This window comes from Sinohyriopsis cumingii, chromosome 3, assembly GCF_028554795.1.
Source record: "Sinohyriopsis cumingii isolate HCF-2022 chromosome 3, ASM2855479v2, whole genome shotgun sequence".
NCBI lineage: Eukaryota > Metazoa > Mollusca > Bivalvia > Unionida > Unionidae > Sinohyriopsis > Sinohyriopsis cumingii.
The window spans coordinates 69,522,601-69,546,753 of record NC_142963.1 but is presented as its reverse complement, the minus strand read 5'-3'; the positions used below and the strand labels follow the sequence as shown (position 1 = coordinate 69,546,753).

Below are 24,153 nucleotides of genomic sequence, written 5' to 3'. Positions count from 1 at the left end.
CATTTACAGTAACAAAAAGTATAAATTTGTAGATCACATTATTAGTGCTGATGAGGCTAAGGATTGTACCTGCCAGATCACAATGTGTTACATGAAAAACACAAAAAGAGTTACCTTTATTGATACTGCAATATGTCTGTTACATGAAGCCTGTTGAACATCTAACAGTCATGATTTGCGTACATTCAAGTTTAATGCTCTTGAAAAACTATCACCACTGGACAGTTTATGTTTAATTAATTGTCATAGAAGCTACTAAAGATAAAGGCAGCCAGAGATAAACAACCAACATTCCACAGATTACTTAATTGGATTACAATAGCTATGGTGATTTTGTGTTTGATAGTCATTTGAACACTGCTGTGGGAAAGCCCATTAGGCAATTTGCAAAGTTCAACAACCTAATTCCTTTCAAGTTAGGTAAATGAGATCTCATTTCATGAAGTAAAAGTTATACACTTTATTTCATATGATTGTCTAGTTCTTGATCAGTGACAAAGTTTCTTTGAAGTTGGATTTTATGCAAAACATGATTGTTTTTTCTTAATTAGAATGATGTTAGGATCAGTGTCATTGTCAGAGCGTGATTCATTTTTGAGGGCAAAATGTCAAAACATAGCTGTAATATGAGATCAAATGAGCCATTTATGAAGTGTGCAGAAACTAGCAAAACTAAATTTTTGAATTCCTTGTTGATAGAGTTTTGACTCAATGAAGTGCAGCAGCAAGTTTGGAGTATTTTATGCATTGTACATACATACACCATAATAACAGCATCATGCAGTGTTGCAGAGGCAGAAGTTCATTTTCAGTGCTGTCATAAATTTATCAAGATCATTGTGGAAGTCTGAACAACAGTACTGTTCAGTCTGTAATGAATTCAAATATGAACAGTATTAACATTCATCTTCAAATCCTCTATGAACTGTTGAGAGCAGCAAAGTCTGCATCTGAAGTAAAAGTTACATAGGTCATGCAGGCATTCAGCACCAGTTATTTTAGCAATGGGTCTCCCTATACATTTAAATGGTAATTATTCACTTTATTTGGATCCACATGCATCCATGTTCCTTTTCAAGGTCATTATTTACACTCTCAGAAGTGCATCTGGCAAAATCGATGTTAAAGTATGTGGACATTTCTGGATGAGATCTACCTAAAGAGGTGATCCAGTACAGTCCAGATTGAATGTTGCACTCTGTGATGATACAGTGAAAGCTACGCATGTTAATAAATAAATTCATTCTACCATATATTGTGATGATTAGACTTGGTGTGCTCTTTTCTTGATCCAGTTTAGTACATGGCCACCATTGTCTGTGATTGATAATTTTCATCAGGAATTTTCTTTATAACAGTTAAGGTGCAGATCATTCAATAATCAAGATTGACTAGACTTTGGTTAAGCAAGATTAGTATTATATTTTCAAACAATAATTTATATTTAATTTAAGATTAGTAAAGGCACATATGAGACTAGAATGAATTTTACTATAGTTAAGACTATTCCACTACTCAAAAAACTTGGTTTATCTTTGTAAAAATCTAATATATCTGTGATTATGTGAATGTGTGCACATGTGTTTGTGTGTCTGTATGTGTGATGATAATATATGACAGTTGTTAAATGTACTAGTTATTTTTTGTTTGAAAATGTATTAAATACTTGAGAGAAAATATATAGTTTATCTTTTATTTAGCTTTGAATATCCAGTAAATTTGCATAGGATTTTATGGATAAATAAATAACTAACATTCTGTTTTACACATTGTTGTTTATTTGGGATATGTGTGCTAGCACCCCCACCCCACCCCCAACACATCAACTTTGGACCACAAAACACACTTTTTGTACTTTAAAAAAACCCATCTCTTTCTGGAAAGTTGTTAGGTATGATTGGTGCAAGTGAGAGTGTGAGATAAAGCTTCTGCTTTCTTGCAAACAAATAAAAACATGTCCAGCTCAGAGTTCATAAGATATGGCCATCGTAATATCTACGTGTTACCTGCCAAATTCCATATTACTTCTCAGAGGCATGATGATATCAAATGGTCGGCCTAGATGTCGTGAGAGTATGTTTATCAGTGTGGTTTATACATAATTTCATCCTAATATGCATGTTCTACCAAAATTAAATGTACCCATTATCTTTTGGTTATGACTGCTCCGGTGGCCTAGTGGTTAGAGCGTCCGCCATGGATGCGGGAGGTCGTGGGTTTGATCTCCGGCCGAGTCATACCAAAGACTTACAAAAATGGTACTAACAGATGCATCGCTTGCCACTCAGAATTAAGAGGTTAGTATTAGGACTGGTTGGCCTGGTGTCAGGAAAATGTGACCAGGTGGGACATCATGCAACATGTCTGCAGCATGATGCCCCAGTGCTAGACATCACTATAAACTGCCATACTGCAGACATCGTAGCAGTATGACTGAAAAATTGTTAAAGCTACATTAAAAATCCATATCACGCACACACACACTTTTGGTTATGAACATTTTCATGGTAATTGGTTATCTGTTGCACTTGATCTGTTTCACTTGATCATCGTGACACCGCAGCAAACATTTATGTCTGGCATTTAAGAAGCATCTTAGAATTGATGAATTTACTTGCATTTGTTCAAAACAGTTCAGTAGCCAGTCGGAATATCAACTAGTTCTTAATGTTGAAAGTGTTTTATAAACAGAAAGTACATCTAACTGCTATAAAAAGACTTCTTTCTCAATGCCATTAACTTCTTCTGTATACAGAATATTCAAACCTGTCATTGATAATAATCTCAACTGGAATTTCTTAAATAAACAGTGTGCAATACATAGTTGAAATTATTTTTAATGTCAGTTTTGAAATACAGAAAGACTGAAGAAAAACACGCTACAAAATAATAACTTATACTTATCAAATGACTGTGATTTGTAAGTTTATTATGTTTCTTTTGACAGTGAAAAAGAAATTTAGCTTTTAAAAATAGGAGAGAAAAAATGATAATTTTATCTAACCCAGTGAGAGAATGATCAGATTGGAAGAACTTCATTTAATTGATTTGTCATACAACATGTGCTGCAAAAGGTATATTTATTATTGCATGTTGTTGTTATTTTATTTTATTTTAGTTATTGATTTAAACTATGCACAGAAAATATTACTTTTTTTTTAATTCGTTGGTATTATTAGTTATGAATTAATAATCTTTTGTCCCATCAGATATTTTAATTTGAGACTGTCACAATCAATACCAGTGTTTTTATTTTCTTAACTTCTTGAAAGAATATGTCCATTTTCCCAGTCACAAGTTGGAAACCTTCAGGGTTAGATGATACATGTACTTCACTTGTAGAACATGATTAGTGTTCCGGCTTACTTTATCACAACATGCTGGGGTTTTTTTTTGATAAAGCTATATAACATACAGTAGAGGTTGATACAGAATCAGAGGTTGTATATGCAACATAGTAAAGGCTGATAACAAAAAACATGCAAATATTTCAGTTGTTTTGGGAACTTTTATTGTTTTGTCGAGTACAAAAAAATTAAAGTCCCTTGTGAAGCAAACACAGAGCACACTCAGATGTAATCCAGAGCATGGGTTTTTGTTAACTGCTATGTTCTTTAACCATTTATTAAAATGAAAAATATAATTGTGTATCTGGAACCTTTCAAGGGTGTGTCAGCAATAGCAAATAAGTATCACCCTTGGTATGCTAAATCTTTTAAAATATATACGTATGTGTACAATACTCATACATAACTGCTCATTACTCCAATTTCAAAATGCTGAATACTTTATTTATTTGACAGAAAAATTATCTGGAGCTCTGAACACTTAGTCAATTAGATTTGGAGAATTTTCTATAAATGGAGATAATCCAGTTTTTAATTTACTTGATGGTCACATTTGATTAGTTTGCTGGGTCTTTGAGATTAATATAATACAAAAACATCACTTGTGACTCGGCTAGGTAGGCATAAGACAAATGAAATCAACAGAGTTAATGATTTTTTTACATCTCTGGTTAGTTGACAGTGCAATAAGACAAATGTATTTGTTGGTTGGAAAAGACCATTTTGCTGTTTACTCTTCTCTGTCATTAGGAACACACACCATGATGCGAGAGCACTATAATAATCTCCTATTCCCTCTGCCTTTTCACACATATTGTAGCCACCAAAGCCTTGCATGTAATTGAATACTATTTAGTAGGTATATTGCCTATTACAAGTGGCTGTGCCTTTGAATGTTTTTGTCATTTAGGTCCAATTTTGACTGAGTTATTGCATTTTCTTCCATATATTTTTAAATTTCCATTACAGTAATTGCAAATTCTTGTAACCAGCATTACTCAGGGGCAATTTAATATATTCTGCTTAAATTTGGTGTATGTATTGCCTCTGAGACCTAGATCTGTTCTTTCATGGGGTTTTTGTCATCAATCCTGTTTGTATAGAGTTATAGCCCTTGACAATAAACAGTGTTTGCTCATAGGATGTTGCTTGTAACCAGCATAGCTGAAGAACAATTCAACATATTCTAATTCAATTTGATGTGTGCATTGCCTCATAGACTTAGATACATCTTTCGTGGCATTTGTCTCAACAACTCCTTTGCAAATAGAGTTATGGTTCTTGGCAATAAACTTCATATCTAAACAAATTATTTTATTTTTATCTGGCACAATTCAACAACCATTCAATTTATTCTGATGTAGTTTGATGTGAACACTGAATAAAGGTGTCAACATTTTAGGAAAAGTCAGCCGGGTACCCATCAATGCTAATTATCAGTTACCCAGGTACCCGACCAAAGGGAAATTATATTAACTGTTAACCTGAATTGCTTTGTTGTAAGTTCACCCATGCCAACCCCATTCACTGAGAGGTACAAGTGTTACTATTACTAATATGAGTGGCAAAAGAGAACAATCTAAGTCTAAAAAGATTATTCTATATATTACATGTCATGATTACAGAAAACTATATGAAAAACATACATTTAGTTTTGCTTTTTACCTGGATCTAAAATTCTTGTCACAGATAGGCTGAATCCATGTGCATTAGTATAAGAATACAGACACAGAACAAAATGATAAATTATTTATACACAACATTCACTTTAACTAGTTTACATTGCATGTTTAACTTTTGCTGAAAGGTCATTAAGTCAAGCCCACAAATTCTGAATGTTGTGTTACATCACCATCAAATTCTTATTTCAAAATTTGTAAAGTGCTATTGATTTAAACATTTCCTGATGCAACATGTTCTTCAGTTTAATAAAATCCCTTTCCTGTAACATTTTTTAGTCATTTAACATCCATGAGTCTCATTGATAAAACCTGTTTCACTTAATATTTGATGCCATGTTTCTTTTTTCAATATTAACTTGTCTACTACAAAAGTGGGTAACAATCTATAACAGATCTGTGACATGTGGTTTCAAATTCAAGAAACTCATCTGTTTTCTTGGAAACGTGTCATGTACAGTTACTATAAATAAAAAAAGGAAACTGTTCGATGTACATAACCAAATGGAAGCACACATCAAAAATATAAGATCAGTAGATGGAGTTCTGTGATGGATAAATATCATGTGACATGAGCCTTAAACTGTTCTCATTATTCTGTGTCTTGCTTGCTTGAAAATTTTCAGACTACATAATTTTGTGGGAAATTCATGGTCCACTTTCCTCTTCATTAAATGTCTGAGATACAGTTATCACTGTCCTACATTGCAGTTATCACTGTCCTACATTGCAGTTATCACTGTCCTACATTTGCAGTATCTTCAGTTTTGTTCAGTAGTTTTATACAGCTAAAATTTATGAGCTTTTGGGATTTTAAAATATTGCAGGGAGGGTGTGTTGATATGACTCTAAATGAGTTAATCATAGGAAGATAAGCTTTGCCATGCCAATTTTTTGACTGAATTGCTTTCTCCATTTTCTGTGGTCCAATTCAATCCTGATACCTTCCATCAGCATCAGTGTAAGTTTTGGAGCTGATTTATCAGACTGTATTTGCTGATGAATTTAAAATATATCTATTTTGTTTGTTATGGAGCTTTAAGGGTACATATATGGCCACACCATATATGAAAATTGTTTAGTACTACCTAACATTTACCATTTACAGGTTTAGTGACGGTTACAAGATTTTAGACATTGTTCCCCATTTTTAAGCAAATTATTGTCTTCACGTGGAAATTTGGAGTTTTGCTTGCAGTCAGTACATCTCAAGAACTAGTGAATGTATTTTGAGGCGATTTGGTAAGAACATTACCACTCTGACTTAGATGTGGCATTTATGAGTTTCTTTTCATCTATACCAATTTAGATACAGTTATGGCCCATGTCAATCGACTTAACATCATTAGATGGTATGTTGTTTGTAATCAGCATAGTTGAAAACTATTTCACATATCCAGATGCAATTTGATGTGAACAGTCTTTTTAGTCTGAGATTTGTCCTAATGATTTTGGATAGAGTTATGGCCCTTGTCATTCGGCATCATGTCTTTTACATGGGACTACTTGTTTTGACAAGTTTCAGGCATTGCACAAGATTATTTGTTCATCCATATTTTGGTAATTTTGTTACCACTGTCGTTTCTGCACAGGAACTCAAGTTGTCCATCATCTGGTACCAAACTTAAGTGGATGGCTTGCATGTGGTAAGGAAGAACCCTATTGATTTTGGTGTCAAAATCTCTTAGATCAAGGTCACTGTGACTGATAAAAAAAAGAGAAAGAGAAAAATGGTTTCCACACAATAATTTTAGTTCTTCATCATCTATGGCTACCAGACTGTATGGATTGCTTGCATATTTAGTAAGGAAGAAGTCTAATACATGTGGGGTCAAAAGGTTAAAGGTCAAGTTTATTGTGACTGAGTGAAATAATGGTTACTTCACAAAAGCATTAGCTCTACATAACATACATTGCCCAAACTTTGTGGACAACTTGCAGTTGGGGTAAGGAAGAAGCCTATTGATTTTGGGGTCAAAAGATCAAAGGCCAGAGTCACTATGACTGAAAGAAAAAATGAGCTTTGTAGAATAACATTAGTTCTACAGCACAGAATTGGACCAACCTTGTGGATGGCTTGCTCTGGTGGTATTGGAAGAAATCTGTTGATGTTGGGAGTTGAAATGTCAAGGTCAACGACACTGATAAAATGAAAGTGGTGTCTGTACAAAACTGTCAGTTGTTTGCATAAAGGAATATTGATTAAAGGGCAGATGTATAATGTTCTGTTCACAGTATTCGTGTTTTGTTTAAGGATGTGAAGGCATATCATTTGAAATTGTTTATGCAGGGTCAGTGCACAGTTCAGAATATTTATTAATAAAAGTCTTTGCATAGTTTACCTGAATGATATAAAATTGCTTCTCTGATTTCAGACATACCATTTTTACTAGTAACACATCCTCCATTCCCATCAAGGACATTGCTTTGGCAACACAGAGACAAGATAGATTTGGTGGCCTTCATTTTTTCAATCCAGTGCCAGTTATGAAACTTTTAGAGGTATGTTTTATAGTTCTCTGTGCTTTTTATGGTGAAGCAAGTGAATTATTCTGATTCAATGTTACAGTACTAACATTCCTCAGTTGACAGTTTGATGTAAAAGGTGTAGATTATTGAAATATAAAAAATGAAATAAATGTTTTGATGGTTATAAAGAGGTTTATCTCCATAATTACATGTTACAAAATCAAGAAATTGTTAATGGGTGTGCTTTTGTATGCATTGTCACTGACTGTACAGCTTTCCACCATTTTATTGTACCTCATTATAACATGATTCTGGACGTAACATGGTATTACACTGACTCCATGACTAAAATCATGCATTGTCACTGACTGTACAGCTTTCCACCATTTTATTGTACCTCATTATAACATGATTCTGGACGTAACATGGTATTACACTGACTCCATGACTGAAATCATGCTACTGTATAGCAGTAAGGATTGAAAGAAAACAAGTTGAAATTTAGTCTTATATCTTCATATTCTTTTCAAAACACCATTATTTTTAAAAAAATTGATAGTACCCACTATATTACAGTTCGATATGTAATGTTATTCTCAGTATGCCATGGTTTTGCAAATATTGCTGTTCTCAATATAATGCAGTTCCTTACATAATATGATCTGTGATTATGGACCCCAGGTGCGTTTTTGAGGGAGACCTGTATTTTTAAATAAAATTAGAGCCATAAAAAAAATTTCTCACATTCCTGCATGTGTAGAATTATGTTTTCCAGTGTAGGACAATGGTTGAGGATTAAAAGAATCTTGAATATGCATCAGTGTACAATAGAAAATTTTCTAACAATATTCAGAATTTGTATCAGACACTAAAGCCTCATGTCTGACACAAAATTCTGACCCTCGGGTGGAATTTTCTTATACATCACTGATGTAAAAAAAAGGGATAATTTTCTCACATTTGGGGCTACATAGCATAGGTTATAAACAAAATGGCACCCTCTCAGTACAGATAAAGCAAAATTGGATAAATTATACATTAAAAATATTTCCATATTTAGAAAGATGATATAGTGTTTGGTTTACACCAAATAATGCAAACTTGAAAACTAGGCAAAAATGCAGATACTACCAAAATTAAAAAGTATACAGTAATAGCAGACAATTCTTACAAGATATGTTGTCATACAAACAAGTCAGAGTGATGATGCACCAATCAAAATGCTAGTTTGACATCATGTGATGTAAGACAAAAGTGATGAAAAAGAGATTTCTCCACCAGTGCTCTACATTGGAAAATATCATCATAAACATATAGGAATGTGAGAAATGTCTATATTTCATCGTATGACTGCTGTTTTTCATGACATGATTTTTTGCTGCTAACATAGTACTTTAAAAAACTCTTTAATTTATGTTATCACTTGGGCATTCTTTTACAGTAATCAGGATAAATATTAATTGCAACATTTATGTATTAGAACAATCAGCATTTGAAGTTACTGATCCACAAACTTGATGCTTTTCACTGATTGACCTAGCTGTTGTAACTTATTTCTATAGAATTCATATTCTCATTATTTTTTTATTATGACTTTTTATGAAGCTTAAATCAGTGCTAGATCAATGTTGACAGACTAAATCAATGTTTTTTGTCTGTCTTGATTAATCTTGTGAATAAGAGTGGACTTGTTTGTTGACCAGTCCAAATCATTTCGCAAGCAGGATACAGTTTGAATGATGCATATTGCCATTACCTTAGCAGTCTTAACCACTAATCTTTGAATGCTGATATGTGTTTATATCTCATCTAAAGTTTACACTGAATTTTTCATTGAACATTTAGCACCCTATCTTAAGATGAGAAAAAATATTTTCATGTGTGTTTTTCTATTTTACGGTTAAATCAGATTCACAGTATGCCATTTTGACTTTGACCCTCAGTTTTCATTCGGGAATGTGAAAAAATAGTCTTTCATTATGCACTGGTATTGGACAGAAAATTTCACCATCAGGATTTTTCATCCGACACTTGGAAGAGTATTGTGTCTGACACATAATTCTGACTCACCTGTGTAACTTTCCTATCTGTTAATCTAGGTATAAAAAACTGTCGGTATTTGAAAATATATTAAATATGATGGATTCTAGATGTGTGGTCTATTTGCTCTTAATGAGAACTCAACTAATCACAGCTCAGAACCAGATCGTCACTGGCAGGTCATGGCTTATATTGTTCATTATACATGATTTCAAGCAAACAGAATAGACTGATCTGTTACAGTATGATTTATACTGGCATTTAAAAAATTATTTTTATCAAAAACAAATTCCAAATTGGAAAATGATGTTTGCAAACCTTGGATTTTGCGTGTTGCACCTGGAACATCTCTTGTTTATTTATTAATTCAGTTTCTCTGTTAGGATGTTCACATTTAATTCCCTGGCCAAATTCCTAATTACTGTATCCTAGAGAAGCTTTATAATAACATTCCTTTGTTACATTGTTTAATTGGTTATAGCAGTTGATTTTGTTGTCCCTTAGAGGGGGCCTCAAGTGATCTAAAGCACTCTCCATTATAGATCACTACCATCTCACCTCTCTCTGCATGGGTTCTAGTGTTGTGCTCAGCCAGTGTGGGTATGAGACAAAGCTTGCCAGTTCCTGTGGGTCAGTGGTTCTTTGTGGGGTTTTCCCGGATTCTTCCTCCACCAGTTATATTAGCTGCCATGTATGGCCTATCTTGTACTGAAAAATGGCATTAAACCCCCATAACAACAACAACAACATCATCCCTAAAGAGAAAATTACCATAATTATAACATTTCTAACACATGCCAATGCCAGGAAAACAGTGGCAGTCTTTTAAATAACAATAATTAATGAGTACAGCTCAGAGTGACTTTTTTCTTTGGCTTCATGGAGTTCGGTGCCATTTTTCAGCACCTGATAGTCTATATATGGCAGCAAGTATATTTGGTGGAGGAAGAACCTGGAAAGACCCCATGAAGATCCAGCAAGCCATCATGGAAAGCTGTCTCACCTACCCACGTCTAACTGACAAGGACAGAGGTGAAATGTGCAAGTGATCTGTTGTTGTTGTTGGGTTTAACGCCATTTTTCAGCACACAATAGGCTATACATGGCGGCCAGTATTAATGGTGGAGGAAGAACCCGGGAAAACCCCGGAAAGAACCACCGACCCACAAGAAGCTACTGGCAAGCTTTCTCACATACCCACATTAGCCGAATCAAAGGTGAGATGGCAGTGATCTGTAACAAAGAGCGCTTTAGACCACTTGGCCACTCAGGGTCCCGCAAGTGATCTGTAAAAGAGAGCATGTTAAACCACTCTGCAACCTGGGGCTCCTGCTAAGAGTGACACACCTTATTTTCATTATGTCCTTTGGAAAACAAATGAACAAAAATATCAGACTTATTTTATGTTTTTAAAAACTATTTTCCATTTTATTTCTTTCATATAAATAAAGGACTACTCTAGCTGCTAAGCTATTGAACAAAATGCATATGTACCTGCAGCTGAATCTTAAAACTCACATAAAAGTGATTTTTGTCATTCACCAGCTGGGTAATGTACATACATGGTACAACTGATGGGTTTATCGTTTGTTTTTATGATAACATATTTATACAAATGCATATCATACATTTTTTTGACACTAAACATACGATTAAAATTTGTTGTCTAAATGTATATCCTACGTCATCGACATGTACATAAAAATGTTGACAAATAAACAATGAATTTTGGATTTATCAGTTCTTGGTTAAAATGTTATAAAACTCCCATCCCTTGCAAAACATTATAAAAATCTTTGCTGTATAGTGGAAAAATGCCTGTTTTGGATTATTGACCAACAACTCTGGTGTAATAGGGTGATGGGTCAGTGCATTGTAGTCTAATAGGGTGATGGGTCAGTGCATTGTAGTGTAAAAAGGTGAAGGGAGAATGCATTTGGATGGACATCATACAGGGATAATATGGTAGCCAATGTGCTGTTTTTCAGTGAAACGGAAAGTCAGCTTGTTTTACATATGCATCTTTTTCCAGGTGATCAGGATCCCAGCTACATCGGATGAAACATTCAGCAAGTTACTGAGTTTTGGAAAAGCCATGGATAAAAGTACAGTAAACTGTAAGGTAAAAGGGGTATCATTACCTTCACATCATTGCAGTAAATGACCAAGTTTTACTCAAACCTAACACATCTTGACATTTGCTTTCATACCACAGTACTATAAGTAATTCCTTAAAACAATGGAGTTACATCCAGGGTTCTTACTAGCATTTTAAAAATTATAGTTTCCAGACCTACAAAGGGCTCCCAGATAAATAAATTGGAGTCCAAATTCTAATATCAGGATTACTGTGAATCATTGTTTAACTATAGAATGTTGTGGTGTAATCATAAATTGTTGTTGAACTGAATGGAAGAAGGATGTTTCTTTTATCCAATTAACATATAAACTGAAATGCAGAGATTGAATTTACTCTGATGGAAATTTCAGGAAGGAGTCACCTTTAGAACAAAGAGCTAATTGTGAAAAGGTCCCCAAAATCACACTTGACATGTTTGTTTAGTATAATTATTAATAATGATGATAAAAAGTATGTTTTTAGTGATTCTTTTCTTCTCATTTTAACTTTTCACATTTAGAACACAACATGTGATCATGTGATCTGTTACTATAAAAAAATAAATTGACATTATGAATAAGAAGTATTGAATAAGTTAATAATGTTTTAATGTGATCTGCCAATAAACCACCCTGTATAGCCTATCATGTGCTGAAAAATGGCGTTAAACCCTACAACAACAACAAGAACAACTGCCAATAAATATTTGTAAGATTTTAATAAATATTCTCATGCTTGCTTTATAATTTCCTCCTTGACAACTATGAAGTACACATACACAGTTTAAAGTATTTTGTTTTCTCAACTCAGCATTACTTTCCATTGCCTTCTTATGGTGTGAGAACATCGTTGTTTGTACTGGAATGTTCCTAGTTGTCACCAAATTTGATTCCATGAAATATACTTACATATGGTATTCAATTATTTGGTCACCTCTGTCTGTGTAGGTTCGAGTCTCGGATTCGGCCAATGTGGGTATGTGAGAAAGCTTGCCAGTAGCTTCTCGAGGGTCGGTGGTTCTTTCCGGGGATTTCCTGGGTTCTTCCTCCACCATTAATACTGGCTGCCATGTATAGCCTATCTTGTGCTGAAAAATGGCATTAAACCCTACAACAACAACAATTATTTGGTTTAGCAGAAATGGGTAGCTCTGTGGAAGTTTTCAATCCAGATCTTATTCTCATTAGCTCCAGTGGTCTTAAACCGAAAGAGCTTATAGGATGGTGTCTGTTAGCAAAGTTTTGTTATTTCTGCTCCTCCTAAACTACCTGGAGGATTATCATGAAACAATACAAACTTTCATTCCTAGGTCTAGTTGGTCCCACATGAAAATGGTGCTGTACAGACATCCAGTATGGCCACTGCAGCAGTCATCTTGAGAATCTTAATATTGCTACTCCTCCATATCGGATGTTCATATCAACATGGAGTTTTTACTAGGAGACGATGTGTTTTTTGGTAGACTAATCTTATAGGACTACCTCAGATGCTTCAAACTGTACATATTTGTTCATGCAAATTGTCTGCATAATCAATTTGAGCTATTGAATTTTCTAAAAAGGGTGTCAAACAAACAATATGTATTCAAGATGAAAGGGACACTAATCTTGAAAAGTCTAAATAAGCAGCATATAAGAATTCAGATTTTTGTGAAAAAGCAGGAAGCTGGATAATGGCAGAGATGGTTTCAACATACAGCAGTTAAAATGGAAGAAATGGTCTTCTCTTGAATTCCTGGAATTTGTTGGGGTCAGTAGAATGTCAGTCCCTTAGAGGGACTTCTTTTTAACCTTAGTCTTCACCCATCATTTTCCTGATGTTTTAATTAAATTTTGCATCTTTCTCAGGATGATTTTTCTTTTTATACTAATAATTCCTTGTGCTAAATTATTTTATTCTTCAATTTTCTTCCTTAAAATATTAACTCCCTTATGTCATCAATGGAACATCAAAAATGCATTACACTAAGTTGATGGTGACATTGTAATCTTATTTAGTTGACAACAAAGGCAACCTTGAACTTTCTGGGCCAAACAATTTATATATAAGTTTAATTTCCAAACCAATGTGTGAAATACTTTCTTATAATAATGTGCATTTACAATCCTGAGAGACATTTGTCATAGTTTTTGAAGAAATTAAACTTGAAATTAGTCACTATTGATTGAGAACATCAGTAAGTGGTTTGTTGGGTACTAGATATTTTGTGTATTTTGTGAAAATTTGATGTATCCCTAGGACTTCTATTCTGAGGATTTTATGCATCCACACAGAAAAATATGTGTACTTACATGCCAGTTCTGGCACAGTGGGGAACTCTCTATCCATTTCTTGTATCTTTAGGATGAAAGTGAATATATCAGTAAACTTTTTTGATGATTGCTTCTCTTTGATTTTGAAAACAATTAATCAGTCAAATCTGCTGCTACTACCATGTTTGTTATCAACCATTATCATTGTAATAAATCTGTCATTTTAAAGATTATGCCATTTAGAAAACTTACTGTCCCTGCCAGCATATTGAAAAAAGGAGAAGAATCACTTCAGAATACAGATCTATTTTTGACGCCTAATTTTATTGCAGTTATTTTTTAAAGCTCCTACCTTGTAAACAAATTTTTTTAAAATAGAAATAACATGTCTGCACACCGTCCTTTGACACATTCCTGGTAAAACTTTAATCCCTACAAATTACCATCTTGATGTAAAGAACAATACATAAAAAATATGCATTTGTTACTGGTAAATTGCCATGGTAGTCCAGAGGAGAACATATTTACTACTAAACACATTTGTTCCCATCAGTTTTCTGTTGGAACTTGATTATTCAATTGTAAAGGATTCCATTGTGATGAGAGTTGACTACTTTTTTCTGATTTGTGAATGGTAGGGCAGGAATAGGCCATCTGTTCGCATACACACATCACTCATTCATGTCACTAACTTACAGGTTATATTGACTTCCATTTAAGAGAGAACTTCCTTAGTTATCTAGGTTGAACAATTGAGAATCAGTAGCAGTTGGACTTTCTCCTGTGCCAAAGTAAAGAAGTACAATTTATAAAACCGATATTTGCACTATTAGCAATTTAGACTTTAGGTGAATCATGTAGACCAATCATGAAGATATTGTCTTTGTCTTTAAATAAATTAATGATGAAACACACCTTTGAAATTCATTACTAGGTATGTCATCAGCTTCCTGATCACATATAACAGCAGTTGTTCTATGATACAGTGACCAAAACCATAGTTATTTCCCCGTCATTAATTATGCATAACCTGGTCCATGTTCAGTAAGTTTAACATTAGGCAGCATTCGGTTAGTGCTAGACCAACAATCATACTGTACATGCTAACACAAAATGGTGGAAGGTGGCAAAAGCTTAAAGTCAAGACAGGTAGCTTGGTGTGAGCATTGCATGCACAGAAGAGCTTGCTAGCTGAGGCATATAAGCTGAGGACTGGAAAAACTAGATAAGTGGTTAAATAACCTTCAATATCATGTACATTTTGCATATTTTAACCTATTTACTCAAAGAACGGCATTAAATATATATTGTCTTAGAGCAAGTGATGTTTATTTGTTAATCTTTGAAGAGCCTACTTTTAACATCAGAAAGTTCATTAGGATGAATACTCATTATGAGCACTTGTGCACCATTTTTAAAATGTACAGAAGAGGACAAACTGATGAGTAGTGACAATCCACTTCCTGTACAAACAGTGCCTAATGCAATCACTGCCCTGACATGGCATGGGGAAACAACTCTTCACTGTGCAATGGTATAGGCAGTACAAGGGCAGTTAAATTTAATGCTGCAATTAATTCAAGGTAGAAAAATTTACAAAGTTCTTAAAAAATTTTTAACACTGATTTACATGTACTTGTTTAGGAATATATTTAACATTTGATTTTTTTGCACTTACTGAAAGGAGAGAAATATCTGAATTTTATAATAACTTAACATGGTTATGCCATTTGTTTATTATGTAACACGTGAAAGTACTAATTTCATTCAGCAGAAGTTTACACTTCACAATGATTCTTTTGATTTTGCTGGCACATATATAATTTAAAATATTCATGAAAAACTTGGAAAAATATCTATCATACATTTATATTGTATGTTATATAGTGACTTCATAATGCTAAACTAGTCTGAATTTGGTTCATTAGTGTCTTAAAGCTATATTCTTCTTTGAAGTGTTAGTTTTTATGAAACAGTTAATACATACATAAATATGTATTTATTTTATGAAATATGAAGAATTATAAACCTTCAAAGCAGTGAAGATTTAGACAGTATTTAAATTTTTTCCCATTCATTAAGTTGTATGTAGCAAATATGTCAGCATCAATTACATATGACCACAGAAAAATTTAAGTTTAAACAATATTTTTTGTACTGTTACCACCTTTTAAAAGAGTTTATTGTGCATATATATATTATTGCTAAAACATTTACTGTCTGTTTCTTTAGGACACACCAGGGTTCATAGTAAATCGTCTTTTGGTGCCCTACATGATGGAAGCTATCAGGATGGTGGAGCGGGGTGAGGCCAGTCCTCAGGATGTTGACACTGCCATGAAACTTGGGGCTGGGTATCCCATGGGACCATTTGAATTAACAGACTATGTAGGACTTGATACATGCAAATTCATCATTGATGGTGAGTCTCAGTACCAATATTTCTGTCATCTATCACCTTTGATCCAGCATCTACATATATGACACCCCATTGCCAACCTGTACTTGTTTTAAATATATTGGTCCTCTGCAGAATTTAAAGGCTAAACTTCGTTTTCTTAGAAACCTAAAAGTAAAATATGCAGTTATATTCATTTTCAGTTCAGTACAACTCTTCAAATGGTCCACTATCAGAAATGCATGTAAGCAGAGTAGAAGTAACTTTTTGTGCTTCAGTTTGAAAACCTCTAATCCATAAGTTGAATAGCCTGTCAGGTACCCATATCCATCAGTTGAAAAGTCCGACATGTACTCATATCCATCAGTTGAATAGCCCAACAAGTACTCATATCCATCAGTTGAATAGCCCATCCAGTACTCATCCATCAGTTGAATAGCCCATCAAGTACTCATATCCATCAGTTGAATAGCTCATCCAGTAGTTATATCCATCAGTTGAATAGCCCATCCGGTACTCCATCAGTTGAATAGCCCATCCAGTACTCATATCCATCAGTTGAATAGCCCATCAAGTACTCATATCCATCAGCTGAATAGTAAATGTCAGCTACCCATATCCATCAGCTGAATAGCCTGTCAGCTAACCATATCCATCAACTGAATAATCTGTCAGCTACCCATATCCATCAGCTGAATAGCCTGTCAGCTATCCATATCCATCAGCTGAATAGCCTGTCAGGTACAAGTGCCACAATAAAATGTGATAGTATCTTACATATCTACCAGTGTATAAAAAGAATCTAAAAGCCATTGTACTAAATGTATCTTGGAATTACATATTAGGAATTTCTGGTGGCTTTTCCTATGGGGATTCCATTATGACATTGCCCCTGAGACCCAATGCACCACCCTCCCCCTATCCTGACCCATCATCTTAATTTACACCCTCTTTTAAAAAATCTGGGTGTGGTCCAGTTATATCAGCTATGTTTTGATTGTTACCTTTAACCATATTGTGTTAGTTCTGTCATACCAAAAGTGCATGTGACTAGAGTTAGGTTGCATATACTATGCAGAATATCCTTTTTGTATGGAAATCCAATCCATGCACTTATATTTCACAATAAATGGATTCCCTTAGTCCTTGAAATCTAAGTAGGCTGAACAAAATATATAAAAGTCCCACCTTAAAAAATATCCCACATTTGCTCAAAATACAAAGAAATTTCTGCTTCAAATTGATTGACTGATTTACTTCTGCCCCTAACCACAAAAATATTTAAAAGTTCTTTGTTTCCTAACTGAACATTGACTTGATGAGACTTTAGACTTCTTGGAAAGCTTGTATTACTAATTTTCATTACTTTTTCAACACAGTACATATATGCTTGAAAAAGGATAGTGAAAGAGAGACGAAAGTGGCTCTGGAATCATTTAAGTTTCTGAAGTGAATTAATGCTTCCTATTCTCATCTATTATTTAACATTTGTGCACTTTATATTTACAGTCTTGTTGCAGATTTTGCATTTAATGAACCAAAAATCCTAAATATTACAACAAGTGTTCATTTATTTTAGGTCTAATGGTCATTGACCAGAAGAGCTTATGGGACAGTCTGTCATTTGTTTGTCCATTAGCACCAGTTTGTTATCACTATTACTAAACTACCTGGAAGAGTACTGTGAAACTTTACACACATTCACCCCATGTTCTAGTTTATTCTAAATGAAAATGATAATTTTGGACATCCATTATGGTCACCACAGCAGCCATGATGAAATTGTGTTGTTTCTTAATGGATGGTCATATCAACATGTGATTGTCACTAAATATTTAGTTGGTCCTAAATGAAAATGATGCCAATCTGATATTCAATATTTCTTCCACACCAGCCATCTTGAAAATCTTGTTATCGCTTCTTCTCCTAAATGGAAAGTTCTGTTGATGTGGCAATATCACCAGATGGCTTCTTCTGATGTCTGTTTGTAACCAAATAAAACAATATCCTGGTCTGATGTCCAGTATGGCCACACAGAGTTGCCATCTTGAAAATTTTATAATTACTCCTCCTGACATAACAGAAAGGTGTTTTCAGTAAGAGCCTCTTGTAATATCTGTTTCATTCTAACTGGAAAAAGTGATAATCTAACATCTAATATGGTCACCATTGCAGCCATCTTGAAAATCCTGTTATCACTATTTCTTCTAAGTGAATGTTCAACTCATCTGTGTTTTTTTCTTAATGACTTGTGATGTCTGGTTGGTTCTAAATGGAAAATAGTGCTGCGGACACAATCAGAACATAAAAACTAGTTTTTACTACTCCTGAATGAATGGTCATATTAGCATATGGTTTTTATTTAATAACATCTTATGATGTATAGTTTTCTCATAAATGAAAATGGTGCTGATCTGATATGTCACCACAATTGCCATCTTGAAACTTTTGTTACGACCACTTCTCATAGATGATTGGTGACACTGAAATTGTGCTATAACTGGAAGACTTCTTATGATGTCTAGTTGGTCCTAAATGGAAATAGTCCCAGTCTGATATCCAATATGACCACCAAGGCAGTAATCTTAAAAAAACTTGTTATTATTACTTCTTCAAAAAATGTCATGGCAATGTGGTATTATGTCTTGCTGGTAGTAAATGATGTCTTTTTGGTCTGAACTAAAAATGGTGCCAAACTGAAATCCAATACATTCACAAAAGCAGCTAATTTGAAAATCTTGTTATTGCTGAATAATATCAGAGATGGCTTTCAATATGCAGCATTTAGAAGAAATGGTCTTACAGACATGCCAACCCTTAAGATATGACTATAAGTCTTATAGAAATCAATTTTATAATATGGACTTAAGGAATAATGGTAAAACTTATGGAAATACAATTGTTGTGGTAAAATATGGATATTGGATTGTGTGTGTTTGATTCACATTTGTATTTCATACTAGATTCATTGGAGCTAGCCAGAGAACCACCTAACTTTATAGGAGTACCTTAAAATGTTTCAAACTGCACATATATTTTGATGCAGAATATCTGTATAATGAAGCTGTTGAATTTTTTGAAAAGGTTGTCAAACAAGCGGTACATGTTCAAGATGAAAGAGACAGTAAGCCTCTTGAAAAGTTCAAATAATCAACACATGAGATTCAGAGTTTTTGGGGAAAAGCAGGAATGGCAATGGTCATGTTTATCGGACATAATGTGTCGATTTGAGTATATCTCATGGAGATTGGAATTTCTACTGGTTTTAATACACAGTAGTATTCATTATGCTTCCTATGATAATTTCAGGGGCCTGTTATGTAAGAATTTGGAAAAGTATGTAAGAATTTGGAAAAGTTGAGATGGGCTTATGATCAGAAAACAAAGTCTTTCTTCTTATATAATAATTTCTTGTACAAGTGAGGATGGGCGCATTAGAGAATAACAGGAGCTATATAGCATTAAATTATCAGGACAAGGCCTTACATACAATATTTGTTTGCTTACAGTTTTCACCTTGTCTGTAATACAAAAGTAATGGCAAAGGTATCACTTTTCTTTTAGTGTTGTTTGTGTCCTTGTTATCTTCAGACCTTTCAAAAAAGAGTTGGATATATTGTGATGATCTCCATTCATTTATCAATTTTTCTGCCCATCCATCTCTTTCCTTGTCTCTTTCTATGGTGCTGAGTGAAAATGAAAAAACAGTTTGTAGTTATGTTGCCCCTATCATGACAGTCTGTTGGTTTTCATATCTGAGGTACTCAGGAGGGAAGGAATCAAATGATAATGTAGAAAAATTTAAATGACAGTGACATTTGCAACTAATGTTCAGTGTATTTGAATAGTTGAGGGCAACTCCTGGTTGAATTTCAACTAAACCCAGTGTATTCTTTGTGTTCGTATATTTAGGTGGTTGATGGTGATTCCCATAAGTACTTTTTAGTCATGCTGTTGGCCCTGTGATGTTTGGAGTATTACACTGTAAATGTGTTTATAATATAAATACAATATTTAGAATTTTCTTCTTGAAGATAAAGTAATGTAAATGTCATCCTGTTCAGCTCTCGCTTTGCTATGTTAAGTTGAGAAGTAAATTCTCCCTTAGATTCAAGTATAGCTTGATATAAGCATTATACATTTTACGGTATGTTCAGAAGATATTTGATATTTTCTTGTCTAATAAGCATTATACAATAGAACCTGTCTTGAAAGACCAGTCTTTCTGCCAAAAAGGTATGGCCTCTCAAGAGAGGTGGTCTCACATAACAAGTCACAATGCTATATAATCAATAAATTTGTCCATTGAGAATATGGTCTCTCAATACAGGTGGTCTCACATAGGAGTGGTCTTTCAAGACAGGTTTCACTATATCAGTACATGCCAAAGGCAAGACCATTAGTCTGGTATTCTCATTGTTTCATTGAAGTAAACAAATTAAAGATATAACATTCATTCCTCTGCATGTAATGGCCTGGCATTGTGAATAGGTATTACTTTGACAGCAGGACACATCATAGTCATATATTCATTTCCATATGGTTAGCTTCATTTCCCTACAGGTAGCCTCACTAGTTTGATCAGAACCATGACATGAATAATAAGTATGTCAACTTGATAAAATAATTAAGAGAAATGCTAAAGTGAACAGATGTTGAGGTCATTGATTGTGGCACATTTAGAATCGTGGGGGTTTTAAGAACAGTAAAACAAAGCAGAAAATAATACTAATATCTACAATAATTTTATAATGAACTCATCCAGAAAAGCCAGTAACCCAATAAGAATAAAAGACAAAGACCTCATTCAATCCAGTCATCACATATTGTAACTCTATATACAAGTTTCTGTACCCATTACACTGCATTGAAAGCAGGGTAACAATATCCTTCATTAAGACTATATTACAACAGATAAACAAACACTACCAACCTTTGAACTAACTGGATGCATCCATGAGATTAGTATTATTTCTTTATTTAATATTCCTTCTTCCTTTATTCAACAGGTTGGCACAAGAAATATCCAGACAATCCTCTGTTCATGCCAAGTCCTTTGCTGGATAAGCTAGTGTCCGAAGGCAAGCTTGGCAACAAGACTGGAGAAGGATTCTATAAACAAAAGAAATAAATAACCACTCTATTCATGAAAAATTTGTCATATCTTATTGTTTTCCTAGCCCAACTTCAAGACTATCAAATTACCAGAATTTTGCAGTAGATACGGTTACAAATCAGCTCAGTCTAATTAGAAATCAGCTCGGTCTTATTAGAGATCAACTCATCCTGGTTACTTTAGTCTGGAATCAGTACAGTATGAAATCTTATGCTGTGTCAAACTGCCCAATATAAAAGTTCATATAAAATTCAAGTACTTAAATTATATGGGTCCATATTTTTGCAAAGCTGTAATAAATTAAAACATAAAATTATGATTCATTTGAGCTGACAAGTCTCTACATTGAAAACCATTGTGTACAAAACAGCTTGATGTAGTCCAAAATAGTTGTCATCCAGTCATTTTTTTTATTCAACTTGCCTTATACCCAGTTTGTGACCTCAACAACAATTTTGTTCTTATACAGTGAGACAAAAAGAGATAGTAAATGACCATTTTTGCATGAAATATTCCATATCATTTCTTGATATAGTCACTAATAAAACCACTCTTGTATTGTATGAGGTAAATATTCTGTATCAGTATGCATGTACTTGTCAATCTCATCCATCCAACATAGTGAAGTCTTATGTAATGATTTTGCATAGTTTGGGTTTGCTGTACTATTTTTTGGATTAAGTGAGAACACAGGGGATGGATGGAACAAGTAATAGTGAAATCAAAAGAGATGACATCTCATGTCTGCCTGCTATATCTGATTGTAGACTAAATGAAATCATTTATATATCTCATAATGACCCTAGGTTATAATAGCTATATCTGATTGTAGACTGAATTAAATCATTTATATATCTCATAATGACCCTAGGTTATAATAGCTGTATCTGATTGTAGACTAAATGAAATAATTTATATATCTCATAATGACCCCAGGTTATAATAGCTGTATCTGATTGTAGACTAAATGAAATAATTTATATATCTCATAATGACCCTAGGTTATAATAGCTGTATCTGATTGTAGACTAAATGAAATAATTTATATATCTCATAATGACCCCAGGTTATAATAGCTGTATCTGATTGTAGACTAAATGAAATCATTTATATATCTCATAATGACCCTAGGTTATAATAGCTGTATCTGATTGTAGACTAAATGAAATCATTTATATATCTCATAATGCCCCTAGGTTATAATAGCTGTATCTGATTGTAGACTAAATGAAATCATTTATATATCTCATAATGACCCTAGGTTATAATAGCTGTATCTGATTGTAGACTAAATGAAATCATTTATATATCTCATAATGACCCTAGGTTATAATAGCTGTATCTGATTGTAGACTAAATGAAATCATTTATATATCTCATAATGACCCTAGGTTATAATAGCTGTACCTGTTTGTAGACTAAATGAAATAATTTATATATCTCATAATGACCCTAGGTTATAATAGCTGTATCTGATTGTAGACTAAATGAAATAATTTATATATCTCATAATGACCCTAGGTTATAATAGCTGTACCTGTTTGTAGACTAAATGAAATCATTTATATATCTCATAATGACCCTAGGTTATAATAGCTGTACCTATTTGTAGACTGAATGAAATAATTTATATATCTCATAATGACCCTAGGTTATAATAGCTGTATCTGTTTGTAGACTAAATGAAATCATTTATATATCTCATAATGACCCTAGGTTATAATAGCTGTACCTGTTTGTAGACTAAATGAAATAATTTATATATCTGATAATGACCCCAGGTTATAATAGCTGTATCTGTTTGTAGACTGAATGAAATCATATATTTCATAATGACCATGGATTATAAAAGCTATATCTGTTCTAAATACATGATTTGTTATTTAATCCAAATTTGTTGTTGATCATTATAGATGTTTTATTACTGTTGAGCATGTGTAAGCTGTTTAGCCAATCGGAATTCTGAATAAGTTTTGTGAAAGTAATAAAAATGGATACTATTGTAAAACTCCGGACAGTATTTATTCTTTCTTTCCTTCTGTTTTGAATAGCCTTTGTTCTACGTTTGTCCTTATTTTAAGGAAATCATTATTTATATGGATACTGTCCTAAGCCCAAAACAAAATATGTTTTATTTCTTTGAAAAAATAAACCATCTGGAGGTGGGGATGTTTAATTTTCCTAAGAAGGGCTGCTGTGTATTATAAAACCAAATAAAAAGTTAAAAGTCTTTAGGTTGAGAAAAACTGTCAATAATGTTTTCTTAGTTTCACTACCTTTTTCTTCATTTTTCTTGCCTTGAGTTTGTAGGCACACTGTTTCCTCTGTAAGTTGTGGAGAGAATGTCATTAACAAGAAAACATGACCTGTCTGATATAACATGATGCACCATAACTCATAGATTTCTTTATTGGAAACAAAACAAAGATTATATCCAGCACCAGTCCAAAAATTACATATGGATTATCTTTTATAATGTACAAGATTATTAATTATTTACATGCTACTTTTTAATTTGTTGTCATTTAATTTTTTTTTTTACTTCTCTTTTTATTTTCACTGTAAACTTGATTGACAAAATATGGCATGTTCCAGTACAATATATTTTGTACACATATCAATATCATGTAATGCTACATACGAAATGATCATTTTTAAAACATACTTGAAAGAAGGCGAACAGGAAACTAGTTGAGTTAGAGATGAGTAATAGAGGTTTTAGGGTACAGGTGT

At 33.5% G+C, this 24,153-nt stretch overlaps 1 protein-coding gene across 2 annotated transcripts in view; it reads left to right on the top strand.

Annotated features, from left to right (window-relative positions):
* LOC149803050 (hydroxyacyl-coenzyme A dehydrogenase, mitochondrial-like) overlaps nucleotides 1-23,431 on the top strand; it is a 33,087-nt gene extending 9,656 nt beyond the window's left edge. Inside the window, exons 4-8 of one of the 2 annotated variants that reach the window (XR_016420123.1) lie at nucleotides 7,402-7,528; nucleotides 11,568-11,657; nucleotides 16,139-16,328; nucleotides 21,314-22,226; nucleotides 22,812-23,431. Coding sequence is in view for 1 of the 2 variants with exons in the window: in XM_089952608.1 (XP_089808734.1) it covers nucleotides 7,402-7,528; nucleotides 11,568-11,657; nucleotides 16,139-16,328; nucleotides 21,314-21,435 (529 nt within the window). In the remaining variant the exon portion in view is untranslated. Of the gene's footprint in view, nucleotides 1-7,401; nucleotides 7,529-11,567; nucleotides 11,658-16,138; nucleotides 16,329-21,313 lie in introns of both variants that reach the window. The other variant, XM_089952608.1, reaches the window with a different exon arrangement.
* Nucleotides 23,432-24,153: the final 722 nt, after the last annotated feature.